At 43.9% G+C, this 20,078-nt stretch overlaps 1 protein-coding gene across 1 annotated transcript; it reads right to left on the bottom strand.

Moving 5' to 3' along the window:
* Positions 1-341: 341 nt before the first annotated feature.
* Positions 342-19,309, bottom strand: PKN3 (protein kinase N3). The gene is made up of 22 exons (XM_041474843.1): positions 18,301-19,309; positions 14,639-14,921; positions 13,964-14,112; positions 13,030-13,159; positions 12,765-12,916; positions 12,200-12,395; positions 11,720-11,908; positions 11,377-11,486; positions 10,752-10,895; positions 9,705-9,780; positions 8,106-8,292; positions 7,293-7,404; positions 6,411-6,487; positions 5,582-5,648; positions 4,934-5,025; positions 4,394-4,570; positions 4,246-4,308; positions 3,628-3,704; positions 2,996-3,138; positions 2,676-2,783; positions 2,032-2,112; positions 342-1,200 (listed from the first exon to the last, which is right to left on the bottom strand). The coding sequence occupies exons 1-22, from the start codon at positions 18,604-18,606 to the stop codon at positions 988-990; spliced, it is 3,132 nt and encodes a 1,043-aa protein (XP_041330777.1). The 5' UTR covers positions 18,607-19,309; the 3' UTR covers positions 342-987.
* Between the last annotated feature and the right edge of the window lie 769 nt (positions 19,310-20,078).

Raw genomic sequence — 20,078 nt, 5'->3', positions numbered from 1 at the left:
AAAACAGATTACGAGGCAATGAAATCACCTTTAACTCACTGATTTTCCAGTATTGACTGTCATTAGTTAGCTGTCCCCAAAAATGATACAGGATGTACACACTGCTAAAATCTGTGGAGAGATAACCTGACTGCAGTCATTGGTATCTGACAGCTGATGACACTGTGCAATATGTACACAGGCAACCTGAATGAGAAGAAAGAAGGAAAGAAAGGAAAGAAAGGAAAGAAAGGAAAGAAAATATTACTACTGGCATTTATTGAGAAAACTAAGTCCTTCCTCTTAAGCATTTTGGTTAGCCCTGATCTGAAACATTCAGCAAATGAAAAGCTGAATATTTATTATATAGAAAGGTATCTTTATTTTCAAAAAAGAAAAAAACATGTGCAAAGCTGTGGAGTTTGATATCATTATAAACAAGAGTTGGCATCCTTAAGTTGAAAGATTCATCTTCCTTCCCATAAATCACTTGGATCATTATCAAACATCATTGTCTTGGTAGTGTTAAAATCCATTCCTTGCCTGGCATACACATTTTTATGAGTGGGAAATAGCATACAATCATTACCAGGAGGGAATGCTGCATCTCTAGAAAATCAGTGAGAAGTGCCCATTCCTCTGCTATGCTACAACTTTAAAAATCACACTACTTACTTAGGCTTTTTGCAAAGAGTAACCTGGGTTGCAGAGATGATTTGATTGCAAGTCCAGCTTAAATTCCAAATTTCATCTATGTTCAATGACAGAATAAGATATACCCCATCAAACATTAATTATTCCTTAAAGGTAATTGACATCCAGGATCCTTCCAACACATGAGGCTGGAAAAGCCACAGCAGGTTAATTCAGCTTGCAGGGCACCTCATCCTGGGGCCATCAGCACTACCTGTACTACAAATCATGTTGGCTTTTCCACTGGCCCTTCAAAGTCTTCTCTGTGCTCTCTCAAGGTGGTAACAATCTCTTCATGTTTTTGTAGCCTGGGAATCACACATCTAAAAGATGTCTGGAAACAAAGTCAAAGTCCTTGAAGACAGTCTGCTCCTTGCGGGTTAGGAGAGAAACCTCCTCAGGAGGAGTAAGGACTGGCTTTTGGGAAGTGAACTCTTCATCGAAGTTGCTGATGTCGGTTGGATCTCTTAGTGTGGGCACAAAGGGGGGCTTCAGCCTCCTGGCAAACAAGGCATTCCAATCAATTCCCTGTAAGAAAAGGACAGCAACAGGCCATATTGACACAAAGATTATTTATGAAATGCCAAAGTCGGAGGGAGAACTGAAGCCTCCCTTACAGATCACTTGCAAACCTGTCTTATTTCTACTAATTAAAAAAAGAGAGAGAACTGAAAAAAGGCCCAAAACAAACAGCACAGGAGGTAGTGCAGAGATTCCATGCAGTGTATTTTAAAGCTACAACTGTATTTAGGAGGGACAAAACAGCAGCTCAACCTTGGCCAGGTGGATCTGTGGATCCCAGCAATTTGTGACATCCAAGTTCTTTTCTTGCTCCAGTGCAAAGCCAGACAAGTGTTATAAGGCTAAAAACTTTTGGACAGATGAGTAATAATGAGGAGGGATGGCAACACCTTTGCCTGGAACAAACACATGCCCCTGACACAAAGCAATTTAACCTCCATTTCTCTTAAGAGTCATGTGTATCCTGCAAGTGCAGGTGATCAAACAGACCGCCTGATAATCATTGTCATCACTAGATAACATCTCTGATGCTGCAGTTTAATTTTAAAAGGAATATTTGTTCATGTCTCTAAAGTTAAGTATAATTGTACATAGAAGCAGCACAATCAGAAATAAACTGACTCTGGAAGCATAAAGATCCCAGAAAACAGACTTGGGGGATGTCATTTCAATCAAGACTTGAAACATATATTCCTGAATGGAGGAATGAGGTACAACAGAAACTATCATTAAGATCTCCCTGATAACAAAGGGAAATAAGCCTCAACACCAACAGAGAGCAAATCACTGTCTGCTCAAACACAAGAAACAAGGGAGAGGTATAAACCAAGTTCCTACCTTAAAAAAGGGTTGAATTTTAATCTCTTCTGCATCTTTTTCCCCTGCTCCCAGTCTACGCTCTGGACATTTCCGAAGTAGCTGCAGCAATATCAGTTCAAAATTAAACAATGGGAACCAGAATGGACAGAAATAATGTTCCAGAGAGAAAAACAAAAGAAAGGAGGTGGACTGATCCCTCGGTGTTTCCTCATTCTCACTTTGCACCAAGGTCATCATCTGCCAGGAATAACTCAGACCTAGTTTCTTGTAAACAATTTGCCAACAGTGATAAGATACCTGCCATAAACTGCATGGAGCATCTCAGCTTAATTGTGCACCTTGACTATGGGGTCACATTCAAAAACTGAATCCAGTCATCTCCACTGAATGGCTCTGACATTCCTGCCCTTGAATCAACACTTCTCTGTGCCAGACTTAGCAGGAACAGTAAGCAGCCTGCTTAGTCATCCTTACACGGAAGAACTGCATTTACATAAAGAGAAGAAAGGGAAAATACGTGCAAATTTTAAATATTTCCTTAGCCTATGTAGGCAGCTCCAGATTACACACACAAATGCTGTACAATCCTAATCAAGTCCCTCTGGATCCACTTCACAGTAAATGCAAATTCCTCAGGCTCCCAGAGACCATCAACCCTTTACCTTACGGATTATGGAAAGTGCTTCAGTTGACAGGAATCGTGGATACCGGACTTCATCATTGACAATGCTGTCAAAGACTTCTTCCTCATCATCTCCAGGGAATGGTGACTGCAATTGGGACATTCTGTTATTCAATCCATGTAGCACCCACTCCTCACTATTAAATAAGCATGAGACTAGCAGGGAGTTGTAAGGATTAATTAATTACTGTTTGGCAAGCACTATGAATGGGAAAAATGTAACTAATAAATAGTTGGCTACATTTAGCAATATTTTACTTTGGCTGGTTAATGAGATCCCCTAAGGGAAGCTGGCCTTACCTCACCAACAAGCATCTCATAAATGAGCACACCCAGGCCCCACCAGTCCACTGCCCGCGTGTACGAGATGTCTGTCAGCACCTCCGGGGCCAGGAACTCAGGGGTGCCACAGAAGGTGTTTGTCCGGTCTCCAAAACCTATTCCTGCAGGAAAAGGACACTTTGGTAAAATCCAGCACAAGTTACTGAATGGATCTGAAGCAGCCTCACCTCCTGAAAGCTGTAGTTTGTCACCTGATGTTGTTAGCAGGGCAAGGGGAATTGCCAGTGAGAAGTGTGAAACCTGAGGTCTCCAATGACTCCAAATAACAAATATACAAACAATGCTAAAATAAAGAGCAAACCCAAGGAACTTTCTGCACATTCCATTGCTCATTTACTCATCTACATGTTTTATATGATCCTATATCCTGGTTTCTTTGAGCAAACAAGCACATTTTAAATGCTTTCATAAGTCTCCCAAAGATTACACAACACGGTATTCTTCTCAAATTCATCATGGTCAGACAGGTGAGGGGCTTTTTGTTGTTTGACTTTTTTGATGTTAATTTTTTAAATGGGGATTAATACAAGCTATAAACAAACACCTAAACGGATCCTGATGGCTCAATTTAAGCTTCTCCAGTTACTCACCTTCCTTACACAATCCAAAATCTGCGATTTTCACAAATCCTTCAGCATCTAAAAGGAGATTATCCAATTTCAGGTCCCTGCAAGCAAAGGAGATGAAAGAAAACAGTGGATGAAGACTAAGGATTGCCACCCAATACAGCTTTTTTGCAAGAGGCAGAAGGTAGATGTTAGTAAAGAGAATAAAATCTAGATGGAGTGAAGTCTACATTTGGTTTAATCGTGCATTATTTGGAAGATTCCCCTTAATTGACTGATATTTTCCCCTAAACGAAAGGCTCAAAAAGCAGCGTGGAGCTGGCTGGGGATTATTCATCTGGAAAAGAGCTCCCACAACAGCATGACAAATTACCTTTTCCAGTGAAAAGAAAGCAGTGACTTACAGGTGCCCCCCAGAATGTATTGACATGTCACAGAGGATTAATCACCTGCAACATGCCAGATGAATAGCTTCTAGGTGACTTTCTCTACTGTGAGCACGATGAACATGCTGATAGTGCCAGGGAAAATAAAGACAGGCAGAAAGATTAGAAACCCCAGCAAGAAAGTGAGCTCCAGACACAGCTACAGGAAAAATCAACCTTCAAGTTGCTGAACTGTCTTGAGTCTCTGCTGCATTACCTATAAACAATTTTCTTCTCATGCAAGAACTGGAGCCCCAAGACTACACAGGCTGCATAAAACCTAAAAGACAGAAATAGTTATCAGGCAAAATATGAGATTCAAGTTAAAAATTTATAGTGCCTGGAGACAAGTAATTCTAACTTACTGTGCCATATGCTCAGGAAAGACATCTTCGTGTATGCGCATCATCAGATCCCCACCTGGGGTGTATTCCATCACAAAACAGGCATGGTGAGGGGTCTGGAAACATGCAAACATGTTCACAAGGAATGGATGATCAGAAGAATTGACCACCTCAAATATTCGCTTCTCACAGTTCAAGCTGCCAGGATTCAAAGAATGAAAACGTCAGTGTTAAAGAGACTCAGCAGAAAAGCCTGTTTTGAGAAAGAGAGGGCGAAGAAGAAAATCTTTACATCTGAAGTTAGAGAAATAAAAAGTGAAGGCTAATATAATATTTATCTTAAATACTTCCAAACCTTGAGTTTTAGAATATTCTTCAGGTGTCATTCTTACATAAGTTAGACACCATTCTAAGTTTCCTTATTTCTGATTTTAGTTATCCAAGTCTTAAGGTCACGTTTAACCTTAAGAGTACCACAGCCAGTACCATACCTCCTAACATTTGATTACAGTTGTGGTAATGTAGCCTCTGGCAACAGTACCATCTCGAAACAAAGCTCACCTATCAATTTCATCTCTCCTAATAATGTCTTTTTTCTTCAAGGCTTTGATGGCATACAGCTTCCCAGTTGCCTTGTATTGGGCCAGCAGTACCTGAAAGACAACAGAAAAGCTGTACTTAAAGCAATCTCTTATTTCCTTATCAGATTACTTTAACTCAAATTGACATCAACTATTTCCATCCACTCCAGACAGTCATCCTCAAAACCAAACTCAAGGAACTCGAAAAACACAGCACTTCTGTTTTGCAGCAGTCCAGAAGGATGTCAGTGCAAGTTATGTCCTTCTCCCAAACAGCACTGTCACAGCTGGCCCAGTGCTTTAGGAGCACCTCAGAGCTCTCACAGAGGGAGTTATGCAAAGTTTTGGGAATGGAGCTCTTCCACTAGTGATCCTCATGAAAGAAATGGTAATAGTGTGCCTTGATTTAGCACTCTCAGGACAGCTTTCTCCAGACTTTGAAGTCACAAATCCTCAAGAATTTTGACTGTTAACAGTTACCAGCCGCTTATGTGGCTGGGCTGGGTTTGTTGTTCCATATCTGCACTGCAACAGATCTCTCCTGTCCTGCAATATTTCTATTCAGACCTCCAGGCAGAGCCCCATTGTCACAACCACTGCTCTCCTCCACAGTGGACTTCTCTACTACCTTCCCAAAGTGGCCACGGCCCAACATAGCAATGCAGTGAAACTCCTCCAGCTGAACTGTCCTTTTCCTGCAGAAAAACAGAGAAGAGACAGTACCCAAGAGATGCATGAGCAGATATCAAAGTGCCAAGGAAAGAAGCTCTGATAGCAAAAAGGAAAGTGAACAACTGTGCCAACCACCCCTCAACTAATCCTGACAACTAAGGCTTGTGCTGCTGTTCTGCCACTTAAAGAAGAAGGTAACCCTGATGTAAGGAAATTGTCTTTTGTCAACAATAGTAAACTGGTTTTTCACTTGTCCTGGGTATATTTACTGCTGTGTCTCCCTGTTTTATACAAAATGTGTCTGTATAAGTGCCACAGACTAAAGTCAACTTCCTGTTTTATGCCTCCCATCATAATAAGACACAACGTACTGCAAATCAATAGAAATAGATGAGTGTGAGGGATGCCAAAAGTAGTTCTGGAATGTATTACTTAGCACACAGACACATCTAAATATACTACACCACAGCACTTCAAACACAAGGAAGCCCTTGAAGACAGCTAAATGACTTTATCTTCTACTAAATCACCTCTTACACTGCAGTGCACAGTGTACCAAGAGGCTCAGTATTTGGGTTAATGAACAGATAAGATACAGCAGACATTTAGACAAGTGAAGTTCAGAGCAGATTTTTCATTGTATTGTCCACACTCAGCATTAAGAATTTGTTGCTGAGAAATGAAAGTACACATTGAGCAGAATTTTAGACTTCATGCTCAAAAATTTGAGCGAGCCCAGTGACTCTTTAATCTGTGACCTGAGACAGCCCATGCTATCCAGTTACCTTGGAGACGCTGGGATTGGAAATCTTGTTACAGGAGAGCTGCAAGACTTCTCCTCAACATGTAGCCTCTTCAGGCACTAGGAGGAGAAAGAAAAATACAGTGGGTCATTTCTCAAATCACCAAGTCTAACCTGAACACCCACATCCAACTTTTCTCCTCTGTCAGGATCCAGCATGACCACAGACATGTTCTTGCAGATGGTCATTGCCTTTGCTTAGACATAAGTAGCATAAAACCAGATTATCTATGAGCACACAAAACTATTCCCATGTACAATAATTTTTATAGGGTCAAATCTTTTAAAATAAACATTTTTAAAAGTCTAGGACAGAACAATTACTTCCTACAAAATGGCATCTGATGTCAAGAGTCACAATGATCAAAGAATGCAGTTTCCTCTATCACAAAAGCCAAATGAGAAAGGGTATGAACAGGTGGTAGAACAGGTCATTTTACTGCTCAAAGAAATTTCCTACTCATTCATGTCAGAAAAGTAGAGCTGCTCTTGGTTTTTCCCAGTTTCTTTAATGACAAAGAACTTCATTTGCTTCTGAAAGCCTGCTGACCCTCCTTGCCTGCTTTCTCTGTGTAGTCTGTTCTGTACTTTTGCCCTGAACTCCAATGCTGACCTACCTCCCGTTTTGCTTCTCCAAGAAAAGCAAGTTATAATTTTTTTAAAAAGAGGGGGGAAAAAATACATTCAACTCTTTTTGAAGACTCCATGCCAAAATGGTTCACTGGATTCTGAATTCCTGGAGAACAGCCAGTTAACGAGGCACCTGTCTAAACTACAGCAAATTTCTTCAGTAATAAATTAGAAGAACAGGGCTTTGAAAGAACACCAACCAGCAAAGACAGCATTCCCAATTAGCCCAGATTACCGGAGAATCTGCAGGAGACGGCGCTGATTCCTTGGAGTTGGCCACCAGAAAAAGGCGTGGAGGCTTGGGTGGTGCTTCATCAGCAAATGTAAGCTTAGCCACAGGGAAGTCACTGCATTTGTAAGACAGAATTGAAGCAGACTTTGCCTTAGGGCAGAACATTGTACACAGAAACCTTTGTATCACCTCTGCTGGGCTAGTTTGGTCCAAATCACTGGACAACAGGACTGACTCCCTGACTCACACCATAAGTCTGTCAAGTACCAACAAGACACACTCTCTCCTAAATTAATTAAAAGTTGGTTAGACTCACATTCTAACACTGGCTCTCTGATGCTATAAAATTAATGAAACACGGGTATGTAGAAATAAGTCAAGAACTTAAAGAAATCTTGATTTTAATAGCAACACAGTAACTGAGTAATTTTTTTTCTTTCCTGGGTCGTTTGCATCAGTGGGAATAATCTCTTTGGAGAATAACTGATTCAATTTAAAAAATATATTTTGGGGAAAATTTTCTTCTATAGCACATTCAAAATCTCAGCTATGTCCCTTCTAAGCATTACATTACTCATGAAAGCAGAGTGCATTTTTACCACAACAGTCACATGGTGACCTTGCATAGCTCAGTTACTGTACTGGTGAAGACATTTAATGAATGGAATTTTCTTTCCTTTAGAACACAGAAGCTGTACATCTTTTTTTTTTAGACAGATAATTTTTTCTCATCAGTGTCTTCCTCCACCTCAGTAAGGTGCAACAGAATTTTAAGATCTACCCTACACCCATTCCAACACTCAGGACACCACTTACCTACTCAATTTGGATGCTGAATCACCATGGCTTTGTGGGGAAACTGGAGGAAAGTCTGTGTGATTGGGATCATGAAGCGGGGGACTCAGCGTGCTGATGGAACTACAGGGAGGGAGGAAACTCATCATCAGGCGACCCCAAGCTGCAACATTCATGTTCATTTGAGGAGCTCGGAGAAATTCCTTCCCTGGAGGAGTCAGAGTCAAACATCAGTAAGATTACAACACATAAATTACAGTCTCACATAGTGTTAAACTCTCGTTTTCAACTAAACACCTGTGGGTTACCCCTAAAGGGTAGCTCACCCTTGGGAGAATGGGCTTTTCTTCAGGGAATAGATAATAATGATGATGATCATGAAACAGATCTGCTATTTCACCTAAGTTCAGCTCCTTATAATATCATAACAATCTTCAAGTTGAAATTGAAAAGAATATTAAAAATTGATTTTAATTCGAGTCAGGTTTTCTTATCTTTCAACACTACATTTTAATTATGCAGCCTGCTAACAGGAACTTTCTGAAAATGTGTTAAAAATAGTAAAATATTTAGGATATTTTCATTATTTTTACTACTTCCTGAAAAGTATGAATATAAAATCTCATTTATCACCACTTCCACAAAAGCTCAGTATGTAAAGTTTCACCTTATTCAGCTTCACAAGAAAGAATTTTCAGAGAAATAAGAAAGTATGCAAGCTATTCCAGTTCATAAATCTCATAAATCTGAGATGCCAACTCTAGAGACTTGATAGTCAGTAGCCTGTTCATGCTACAGTGTTCTGTCATTCAGAGTTTTCCAGAAAACCTCCCAATATCTGTTCATCAGTAACAGCATGGCTGGTTAAATTAGTATGGTTTGAGTTCTGATCTTCTCATAGAATCATGGAATGGTTTGGGTTGGAAGGGACCTTAATGACCATCTAATTCAAACCCCATGCCATGAGCAGGGACACCTTCCACTATCCTAGGTTGTTCCAAACCCCATCCAACCTGGCCTTGGGCACTTCCAGGGATGTCACAGGCACAGCTTCTCTGGGCAACCTGTGCCTCACCACCCTCACAAGAAGAATTTCTTCCCAATATCCCATCTAATTCTGCCCTGTCAGTGGGAAGCCATTCTCCCTTTGTCCTGTCACTCCAGACTCTTGTCCAAAGTCCCTCTCCAGCTTCCTTGGAGCCTCTTTAAGGTGCTGGGAGGGCTCCAAGGTCTGAGAGCCTTCCTGAGCTGAACAGTCCCAATTCTCTCAGCCTGTGTCCAGAGCAGAGTAGTTCCAGCCCTCTGAGCATCTTGGTGGCCCTCCTTGCTGTAAGAGGTCCATGTCCTTCTTATGCTGGAAGCCCCGGAGCTAAATAGTCTGTTAAATAACTAGCAGTGAAATCCTCCTAGCAATGTTAATTGTGAGTAGCAGCACCATGACAATACTACATTACAGATGGAGCTGCAGCCAGACTGCCTGCCCTTCATGTGACTGAACAAACTTTCACATACACAGTAATTAGAAAAAGTTTTAGCATCTCTCAGATTGAGTAGGACAGCAGAACCTGCTTGTGCAAACCCCTGCTCTCACCCTGGACAGTGACTTCTCCAGCACCTCACCTTTCTGTTTGGGGAAAATGCGCTTCTGTCGCTGCAGTTTTGGCTTCCTCTCAATGACAGGATTACAGAACATCACCTGTCAGAGAAGCAAAAGAGATTTGTCAGGATTCTCCATTCAAATTGTAAACCCAAATTTTCACACATGCCTGTTTTCTTATCAAACTCTCCATTTCTATCTGTTTGATAAATTTCGAGTCAATCCCAGACTCCAACCTTGGTTATTCCAGATTCACCCTCTTATCAGCTGCTACTTCAGTTGTGCGTTTAGAGATTGAAATTATCTGCTACCTGAAATTGAGAAAAACCCCAGAATTAAGACCAATTTGTATCTCCCAAAAACTTTATCTAATTTGTGAAGCCATGCATAAAGAACACGCCCATTTGTAGGATAACAAACACAGTAGTTCATGGCACAGAAGTAAAAAAAAAAAAAACACCAAAACCAAATGCCACAAACCAACCACAAAAAACAAGAAGGCAGGGAGAAGAGGCAAATTTTGTTACATGAGGTTCAGATCCTACTTTGGAATGATAACCACAGGAACTTTCATCACAACACAAAGGAGAAAATACTGCGGCTTTGAAGGGATTATCGAGATGATCTCTACATTGATGGTACTTCAAACTATTATTAGCCTCAGAAAGATGATAAAATAAGTATAGCCAGAGGGAGTTTGGATCTCTGATTCTACAGTCTCTATGATTCAATCCTGACCATTAAGCCATATGTTTAATTAAAGTGCCACCAATGACTCATAATGAAAGCAAATAAAAACGAACGGATTTCACAGCACACACACACACACACAGAGTTACAGTGGAGCAGCTGAAGAGTCACTCCAGGCTATGGCACGTGCACATCTATTCTATTGTGCTGTTCCTTATTCTCATATGGGCTATTGATGCAAGAGGGTTTCAGGTATCACTCTGCCCTTCCAGATTATTGCTCCTTCCCTTTCTTGTACTCTGGGCTGAACAACTGCTTTCAGGGCAGACACCCTAAAGAGACAGAATTCTCTGAGAAAGAAACAAAGCTTACATTTATACCTCTGCAAAAAGCATTCCTTGGGGCTCCAGTGAGAGGCACATCCCATGACGTTCATTATCAAGAAAATCATCCAAACGTAAAAACTTCACTGCACAGAGTTCTCTCCAATCTCTCCAATAAATTGCAATTTCTAGCTCACGAGACTGGTGGAATGGGTGAATGGTAGGGGAGAAAACAAAGGCAGAAGAATTACATACTGCTTCATGCTCTAGAAATGGAACATGTATTTTTAAAAAAAAGTAAAATCAGTAAACTAAAGAGTATGCATAAAATACTTCTTTAGTGCTTCTGTTCCCTGCTTTTGATGTTTTTAGATCTTCTTAGCTACAGACCCTCTTAGAGGTTGCTGTCTTGACTCCCCATTTAGAAATCCCTAAGAGCCACTTTGCTGATAAGATGAAATAAAACTGCTCAGATAAGGAGAGAAGGACAGCAGATGCTGTTCAAGCTGAATCTCTGGCAGTGATGCTCTCCCTTCAGGGGAAGGCCGAGCTAACAGGCAAATCAAAGGACATGGGGACAGCAGCAATACAAGGTTGAGCTAAGTGGAATGACAGCTAAACAAGCAAATCAGGTAAGGTTAAATAGAAAATTAAACAGCACATGAATCTGAGGCAGACTTACCCGGTCCAGCTCAATGACAAAGCTCTGGTCCCATGCCTGGTTATTAACTGGTCCCCAGTTTGTTTGGCCAACCACTTTATTGTCCACTTTGAGCACAGCAAGGACCTCATCTGGACAAAGGAGGAAACATGGATTATAACGTTTAATCTCTCATGCTGAAGGTGGACATCCCAACCAATTTCCAGGAGAGTCCTAGGAGGACCAGGCATAATGCAATTCATTCTCTTTCTTAGTTTTGCAGAAAATGGGTTTCTTATAACAACACCTATCCCAAGCTGAGCCAGTGAGAAGCCTCCTTGCTCTGATATGCCACCAGCAGGTCAACAGGGAATGCTGTACTCACTACTTGGCTCTTCATTCCGGTATTTTCCTGCAACACCACGGCCATGGATGCCCAGACCAACTCGTGTCCGGGAAAGGGACCTCAAATCACTCGGGCTGCCACAGATGGGAGAAGAACTTGTCATTCGGGAACGTCCTGGAACATTTTCCAATAGATCCTGACACCCCATCAGTCTCACTTCCAGTGTTCCTGAGGAATTTTAGGAGAATAAGGAATATTATTATGTCAAAGATAAAGTGATTCCAGTCAGCCTGACCTCAAAGAGGTCCCAGAATTTCTCAGATTCATGATTTCTTGGTTAATAGTTTAAATTGACTTGAGATTATTAAGACTGCAAATCTGTATGCTCAGAAAGTTCTGCCTGACCTAGAAGTCCAGCTCCTAGAAAATCCAATGTCCATATGACAACAATGAGGACAAATAGAATTCATTTTTCTCTCTGTCCTCCTCACAACAACAGGTGATGCAGGATCCCTTTACCTGTAAGGGCTGTAGGTTTGATGACTGAAGTGGGTTGGATGCTGCCATGCCGGGCTCCCAGGGAGGACGTGTTTACCAGCTCCTGTTTGATGAGTGCTCTTTTTGGGTGATCAGGAGAAAGCTCACTGAGCTGACGTTCCAGGGAGAAGCGCAGCAGATCAATCTTCTGAGAGGACTCTTGCAAACGACCCTGAGCCTACCAGCATGAAGGAGAACAGAAAGCAGGCAGAAATTTTCCATGTAGAGCCATGTAGACCAGGTATTATGAACAAGAGTAAGCTTAAAAAAAAACCCAACAAGACAACATCTTGGTAATACAGGACAAAGATAAAATATTTTCCCATAGAGCTTGAATGCCCACCAGTGTCACTTCTGATGTTCCTGAGAAATGTCACCAAAGCAAGGAATGCTATCCCTAGAAGGGGAAGTGATCCCAGTCTGCCTCGACAGAGAGACAGGAAATTCCTAAATTAGTAGCTTAGTTAACCCTGCTCGTTCATGCTAAATCACTAATGTGGAGGCATAAAACCACCCTCTCAAGAAGGCCTGAGCAATGTCTGCTTACCTCAGCCAAAAACTTGCGATCCTGTACCCGACTCCCTCCCAGGATCTTCAGCACATTTTTCGCCCCCTCCGCTACAGCAGCTTCAATGCGCAGGTGATGCCTCAGCTCCTCGATCCGCAGCTCCAAAGCACTGATGGTGGTCCCCATCCTCACTGGCCATTTGGGAGGTAAAACATAGCAGGGATGAAAATCAACCAAGTACTGTGGATCTTAGGGCTCTGTCTGCATCTGTTGTGGGCTGTATCAGCTACTTGAAGCATGTTACCTGCTGGATCCACTGTATCTTCCATCCCTCCTGCTGACTGAGATACCTTCACGATGTGCATGCGGATTATTTCAATCTTTGTCTTGCTGTCCTGAAGCATCTGCTGAGCTGTAGCCAACAGCTTCCGCTCCTGCCAAAAGGAATCAGATGCAGAGAGAGAACCATGATCACTAAAAATTGGTGATGATGATGATGTGCTTGGATATGAGGGTGAGATGGTACCTGCATGAAGGGTCATAACTGACTCTGAAATGGAATACACAAGTGGTTATGTAAAAGAGGCACCACTGAGGATCAAGGACTCTGAGATCACTATCTCCATTTGCAGAGGGAAAGGACAGGTCAAGGATGTGCCCAGTTAATACCAAATCCTGCAGTCACTGAGACTCCTTGTTCCCTGGTTAACTGCGCTTACAGTGTTCTGTAAGCAGAGCAGAGGTTTTGAACAAACAAAAATATCACAGCCCTCTTACACTGCTGGTCTTATTGAATTAAGCTTCATAATAAGCTTGGATTTGAAATGTTTTAAATTATCTTTTGACTTTTAAATACGATTATGCCAAACTCAAAAAATGAGATGAATACGAATCCACTAAAACTCTGAAAATTTTTCTCACATAAAGAGATGCCACATGCTGTGCTTTATCCTAAACAACTCAGTGATATGAAAACATCACACCAACTCACTCAGTTACAACACCAATGCTTTCTTAGCTTTCTTTCCTCATCAGTGACTTAATGTACCTCTCATACCACCCTTATGTGCTGTCATTAAGCTGAGACTCAAAGTACAGAGCTAAGATTCAGGTAAGCAATCTTTGCAAATGAATTTCTCTCCCAAATTAATTATCAGAGAGAGATTTGTGAGCAGACTTAAAATACAAATTATGATCCAGTGATCCATGCTCCCAAATGGCTCTTTATTCCTGCTTACCTTTGATGTTGAATACATTTGGATCATGTTCTCAGCTCCTTGTTTCACTTTCATTTCAACATGCAGCTGCTTTTTCAAAGCTTCAATCTTCCTTGCCAGGGGGTCTGGGTTTCTTTCCCAGAGACAGGGATCTGGAGATACAGATCCATCTGCACAAACAACACAATCAATATCATTAGTCATCTTGTCTCGTTTCATTTCACCGGGTTTACTCTGTAAAGGAAAGGTAGGCTATAAAATAAGGTACAAAAAGGTCAGTACAAAACTGATTGGGAAATACTTTCAAAAGAAGCTCAAACTCATATCGGTAAATATTCCTTAATTTATCAGTGAACCTGTCCTAACAAGCACTTTTCCAATTTTATACTCATTATCCTATAAAACACTTGGATGTTGAACTGCCCAGAAATTCTATTGAAATCTCTTAAATTTCACCTACAACCTGTTTCTGAATATTGCCCATGCCCACCACTCTCAGCTGGTTTTCTCCCTACACCTCCTTTCACCTTTATAGCACCATTCTGAACTTTTTATACCACAGATAATTTGATCAGCTAAATACCAAGAAGCTCCCACTACTCGTGAGCCCTCAATAGAAGACTAAATCAATTCAATATCTCTAGAGATTGAAGCACTCTAAGAGAATGTTCCAGTCAATCATGACCCAAGAACTACCTGTCATACTCTTCTCTTTGTCTGGTATCAAAATCCTTGCATTGAGCTCCTGAAGTTCCCAGTGCAGCTGCTCCAGTTTTCGGTTGGAAGACTTCAGCACGTGCTCGATGTGAGCAAGGTTCTTTCTGTCTGTTGTCGCTTTGCGCAGGTTTTCTGCTCCCTCTTTAATCTTCAGTTCCTTCTGTATAGCCCGGCGAAGCAGTTCCTTCTCACCCTCCAGTTTCTGCTGGAAGCTTGGATCCATTAAGTTCACGTCATTGCCCAGCTGCAAGAGAGAGCTGCCCTGCAGCCCAAGAGCATTGAGCAAGAGCATTTCAGAGAACACTGTCCAACCATTTTCATGACACTGCAGCAATATCCTCATTAGATTCCACTCCTTCATTTCATTCAGAAATTCTGAAGTCAATCTTTTCACAAATTTTTCAAGAAGACAAACGTAAATTTCAATTGCAGAGGACAGAATACAACTTTGATCTTAACATGCCTTAATTTAATTTTAAACCACAATGGAGAAAAACTTTCATTTTACTCATCCCCTTGTTATTTAATGTCTACACACATCTTTGTTCTTCAAGAATCAAAGCTCAGCCAATATTTGCTCTTATTCTGATCAACATTACCTTTTACCAGTTTGACGTTTTAGCTACAGATTTTTATCTGATTATGCCTTGATGCTGACTGCTCAAAGACACATCTCAGCTAATCTGTTAGAGCTTTTAGGAATGCCACAAGCATGTGTTAACCCTCAGCTGTTGTCCCTGAAGAAGAAAAACGCAAGCCCTACAGCTGTTTCTACAAATGAACAAGCAAAAGAATAAGCTTGACTGTCTGCTGTGTCTGAAAAGGTGAGCAGACTTATGTCTCAATCTCTGTTCTCTAAAGGCCATGTTAAACACTGATTATTTTGAGTAGCATTAGTGGCATTCACTCTTGTCCTTGTTTTACATAATTTCAAATACCACTTGTTCTAGTGAGATATGGCTCAGCAACAGCTCTGGACAGAGCTGCTCTGTCACAGACTCTGGACATACCCAGTTTGGGCAAAGCAGAGGTTTATCTCACTGCCCAAATAAACACTGGATTCAGACAGGAGCTGCAAAGCTTCCCTAAGGGTGCTACCCAACACCAGAACACATCCAAGCAAGAGCTTGTGCTTCTCTCTTCAACAGGAAGAGCAGCTTTAAGGCATCCAAAGCAATGAATAATGCATTCATAACCTCACATTAATGACTCACACCCATGGCTTAAATGCAAAAGTGGTCAAGAACTGCTACAGTAACTGGCTTAACATCACAGAGCAGATCAGTGCCTAAAGACAGGGCTTGGGAATCCCGACTTGTTTTCACACTCTGTCACTGGCTGACCACATTTCCAACAACAAACCACACTGGCTTTGTGTTACTCATGTACATTAATACACTTCCAGAGTGTGCTGTGCATCCAAAGCCTCCTGCAGAAACAATTACTTAATCAAAGACTCAACCAAACATCCTTGATTAGTTTTTGCTACAATTTCACTCCAATAGCACAAAGAAAAAAGGGAAAAAAATCCATTTGAAAAGTTGGCCTAAATCCAAGCTTTGGCCACAATAGCCAAAATAGGAGTTGTTCAGATTGGTAGCAAAACAAAAAGGTTCAGACTAACATCCTGATTTCAGGAAGTTCTCGCCCAATTAGTAAAGCCAGGAACTAAGCCAGAGCTTTGAAAGACATCCAAAGTTTTGTGAGGAAGAATTTGAATCATGGAGTTCCTGAGTCACAGGCAACCTTTACCAGCCCTAAATTGGAAAATCAAAAAGCTCTTTATCCAGTCTGTAGCAAGTTACTAAAAGGAGTTTGATGGTTACAATTCTCATTTAAATAACTAATAAAAGCACATAGATTCATCTTCTGCCCAAATTATGCTAATGGGTGTAAGAATTTCCCCCCTCTGGATCCACTCAGAGTAAAGGAATGAGCAGTGGTGCAAGAGTAATACCAATAAAAGGTGCTGAATATAAAGCTCTGGGTATTGATTCAGAGAACAGGTAGAGTCTTGGCAGTTCTCAGGTCAATCTTCCTCTACATCAGTCTCTGCCAAAAGCTAATCTGACTATCAGTTAATGCACCAGGCTAAATTTCTATATTTAGAATGTAACATCTTTCACTTCCTCATCTTCCCCTCTGCAGATCAGAGGGTGCCATAACACGAACATTGTTTGCACCAGGAAGAAAAAACACTCCATTTTTGAGAAGCACAGGAAAGACAAATTTGCATTTGGGTTAAGCCATTTTGCCTTCTGGCTCAGGAATTTTGGTGGGGTGTCAGGACACTGCCACAGCCTGTGCTGCAGCTGTTCTTGGGTTCCCTGGAAAGGTCTCCAACACAATCCCGAAATGCATTTACAGCTTGCAGAGAAATACCCAAAGTAGCTGAAATTGGCTTGCTTTTGGCACTCGTAGTGGGGATGCTGGAGCTCACCCAGAGCTTCTGCCAGGCTCGTGTCATACCCAAGTGCCCAGACTGCTTTCTAACTAGCAAAAATTTCAGCAGTATGAGTTACACTTAATCCTCTGGATTGCAGCCAGGGAGATCTCATCCCATCAATTATGCCCAGCTTGGAAATGAGTTTCACCTGCACAAAGCCCAGAGCAGTCCTAGCCTTTACACTTTCACTGCTAACACAGAAATTGATTTATAATTTGATTTAATAAGCCAGTGGTGAGGCTGCCATCCTCCCTGCAGCCCAAACATTCCCAGGACATCTTAAATCCCATCTTTCACAGCAACTTTGTGCTGTAGGGATGAGACCCACGTCGGGGAGCCTCATGCCAGCTACATTCATGTTTTACAAGAAAAAGTCACGGCTAACTTAGGAAAAAGACACTTTTGGTCCTGCCTGGAGCCGTCCCAACTCCAAGGCTGAGGGTGGGAAGCAGCGAGCCCAGGAAGCAGCGGGATGGGAAGAACCCGGGCGGGCGGCAGCCGGCGCTCTTTGTGTCAGTCTCTCTGTCCCTTCTTTCCCAGATTAGGCTTGAAACTTTCGTCTCAAGGGAAGAGCGCAGAGCATCTCCCCCTCTCCGGGGAGCTTGTTCCAGACACGAATGTTTTCCCAGCACGGAGCCCGGCTGCCCTCCCGGCCCCGCGCCAGCCCCAGCAGCCGCCTCGCCCCCAACACCTCCTCGACGCCGAGAGATTTCCTCAGCAGGCACCAACTTGGCCCGAACCCCATTTCCCTGAGGCGAAGAGGGGCATTTTTAGGGGATCCCACGAGCCTCCCACACCCTCTCCCACCTCCTTGGGGCGCAGCCATGCGAGCGGAGGGGGAGCGGCGCGAAGCCCCTCACCACAGCCGCCTCTGCGGGGGCTCCCGGCGGGGCGGGACACAGGATTTTCCCGGCGGGGATGGATGCAGGGACCCCCAGAGGACACAGGGACCCCCAGAGGACACAGGGACCCCCAGAGGGCGCCGGGCCGCCGTGCTTTCCCGGCGGGGGCATGGATGGAGGGACCTCCGAAGGGCGGAGCGGGGTGCGGTGCTTTCCCGGCGGGGCAGGGATGGAGGGACCTCCAAAGTGTACAGGGACCCCCAAAGGGCACAGGGAACCCCAAAGGGCGCGGGGACCGCCTTCCCCCAAGGCGCTGCTCGGCCCGCTGCCACCCCCGAGCCCTCAGCGCTCACCTGCGGGGTCGCCATGGCCGCCATTGCTCCGCCCGGACCGGCACTTTTCAAACTCGGCGGTCCCGGGGCCGCCGCCAGCGCCCTCTCGCGGGGGCGGCCCGGGGGAGCTGCCGGCGGGCCGCCCTCGGGAGCGGGACGAGGAGCGGGAGCCGCCCTTCCCCACACGGCCCCGGGGCAGCCGCCGCTCCGGCCCCCGGCTGAGGAGGTGCCGCCGCCTCCGCCCGCCCCGAGGGGAAACGCGCGGTCGAGGTCCGGTGAGGCGGCGGGAAGGAGCGAGGACGCCGCGGACGCGGAGGTAGCGGACATCGCCCGCCGGGGAAGGAGAGGCTGGAGAGAGGCTGGAGGGGTCGGTGCCCGCGGTGGCACAGAGGCTGCGGGTCCGTGCCGAAGGGAGGGGACGGGAGGCACAGTGGCGGATCCCCGCTCCGTCCCTCTGGAAGCCCCGAGCAGAAAGGCCCGCGGGTGGCCCCAGCCGGGCCCTTGGTGCCGCGGCCATCGGGTGGTTCCCAGTTTCAGTTCTCCACAGGGGCTCGTGACCGGCGCTTGTTCGAAGGGGAACCAGCGAAGTGCAGCTCTGCTTGCGACGGGATCCCTGCATCCCTTCCCTGGAACGGGGCGGTGCTGGGCTCTGGGGAAGTTTTCCCCTTCACACGCAGATTCTGCTGAACATTTGAGTGAAAAAACGTCCCATATGCATTGGCGAGGCCGGTAACAATCCCCTAGCTACCGTAGTGAAAAAACACCGTGCTGTAGTAGTGCCACAGTATCACACAGAACCGATAGTGTGTCACAGGCCCAGTGCTTTAAACAAAATATAAATCTACTTCTCGTTTTCAGGTGTTTAAAGGTGCTCCTCAGCAGTATTACACAATGTTACTATCCTACTAATATGCTTTTCAATCATGGAGCAGTGCACAACTGTGAATCAGAAGGCATTTGGAAGTGATAGTATTCTCACATACAAATTTAGAAATACACTAATAAACAGAAGTGTGTTCCTTTTACTTAATTAGAAAAATTTTTCTAGCCTAAACATTTTGTAAGTGATTTGCAAGAGTAATTAATAAAAGGAACTCATAATAAAATTTAAACATTTGAACCTATCTTAACTGACTTAAATTAATAAAGCCTTAAACTAATACAAAGCCTTTGAATATGCCCCTGTTGTTAATAAAGCAAGTGCATTTGATTAATATAAACCCTTCAGAAACCTGATGCTATTTAGAACATGGTCCAGGCTCTGTTTAGTGTTTAAAGCAGTTATTTTAATTTGACTGCTCATTCAGTGGAAATACTGGAAGGGGGAAAATCAAACTATCAAGCGTAGACTGAGTTCCAGAGGAGCAGGGATGCCTCCACACCTGCAGCAGATCCGTCCCAGCAGTCGGGATCAAGGCTGTGTGTGGCTGTCACTGGGGATGTGCCCGGGGGGCTCTGGGCTGGGCTCCTTTGCCCACCACGCACTCGGGGCTCCTACAGCAGCTTCCCCCTCTTTCCTTCAGGTCTCAGACCCTCCAGGGGAGGCAGAGGAAGGGCAAGGGCTATCAGGGATGCTGGGGAGCTGGAGTTCCCCAGCCTGGAGGGAAAGGGCTGGCTCTCATCTCCCGGGTGACCGCAGAAACTGCGTCCCTGGCTACCCAGCATCCCAGCCCCCTTCCCCGGGCACGGCTCAGCTGCGTCCCGCAAACCCTGCGGAGAGAGGGGGCCGGTACGTGGGATCAGCAGCGCCTGCCCATGCGGCAGCCCCCTGGCCCGCGGGAAGGCAAGTGTCACACTGG

Source organism: Pyrgilauda ruficollis, unplaced genomic scaffold (genome assembly GCF_017590135.1).
Source record: "Pyrgilauda ruficollis isolate IOZ18807 unplaced genomic scaffold, ASM1759013v1 scaffold34, whole genome shotgun sequence".
Classification (NCBI taxonomy): Eukaryota; Metazoa; Chordata; class Aves; order Passeriformes; family Passeridae; genus Pyrgilauda; species Pyrgilauda ruficollis.
This window is presented reverse-complemented; position numbering and strand designations above follow the sequence as displayed.

Bases quoted from the DNA above. Each gene is read 5' to 3' on its own strand.
- PKN3 (XM_041474843.1), bottom strand. From the start codon at position 18,606: ATGTCCGCTACCTCCGCGTCCGCGGCGTCCTCGCTCCTTCCCGCCGCC. The intron at 14,922-18,300 runs GTGAGCGCTGAG...CTTGGGCTGCAG, and splicing joins CGGCCATGGCGACCCCGCAG to GGCAGCTCTCTCTTGCAGCT. The intron at 14,113-14,638 runs GTAGTTCTTGGG...TTGTTTGTGCAG, and splicing joins CAAAGAGAAGAGTATGACAG to ATGGATCTGTATCTCCAGAT.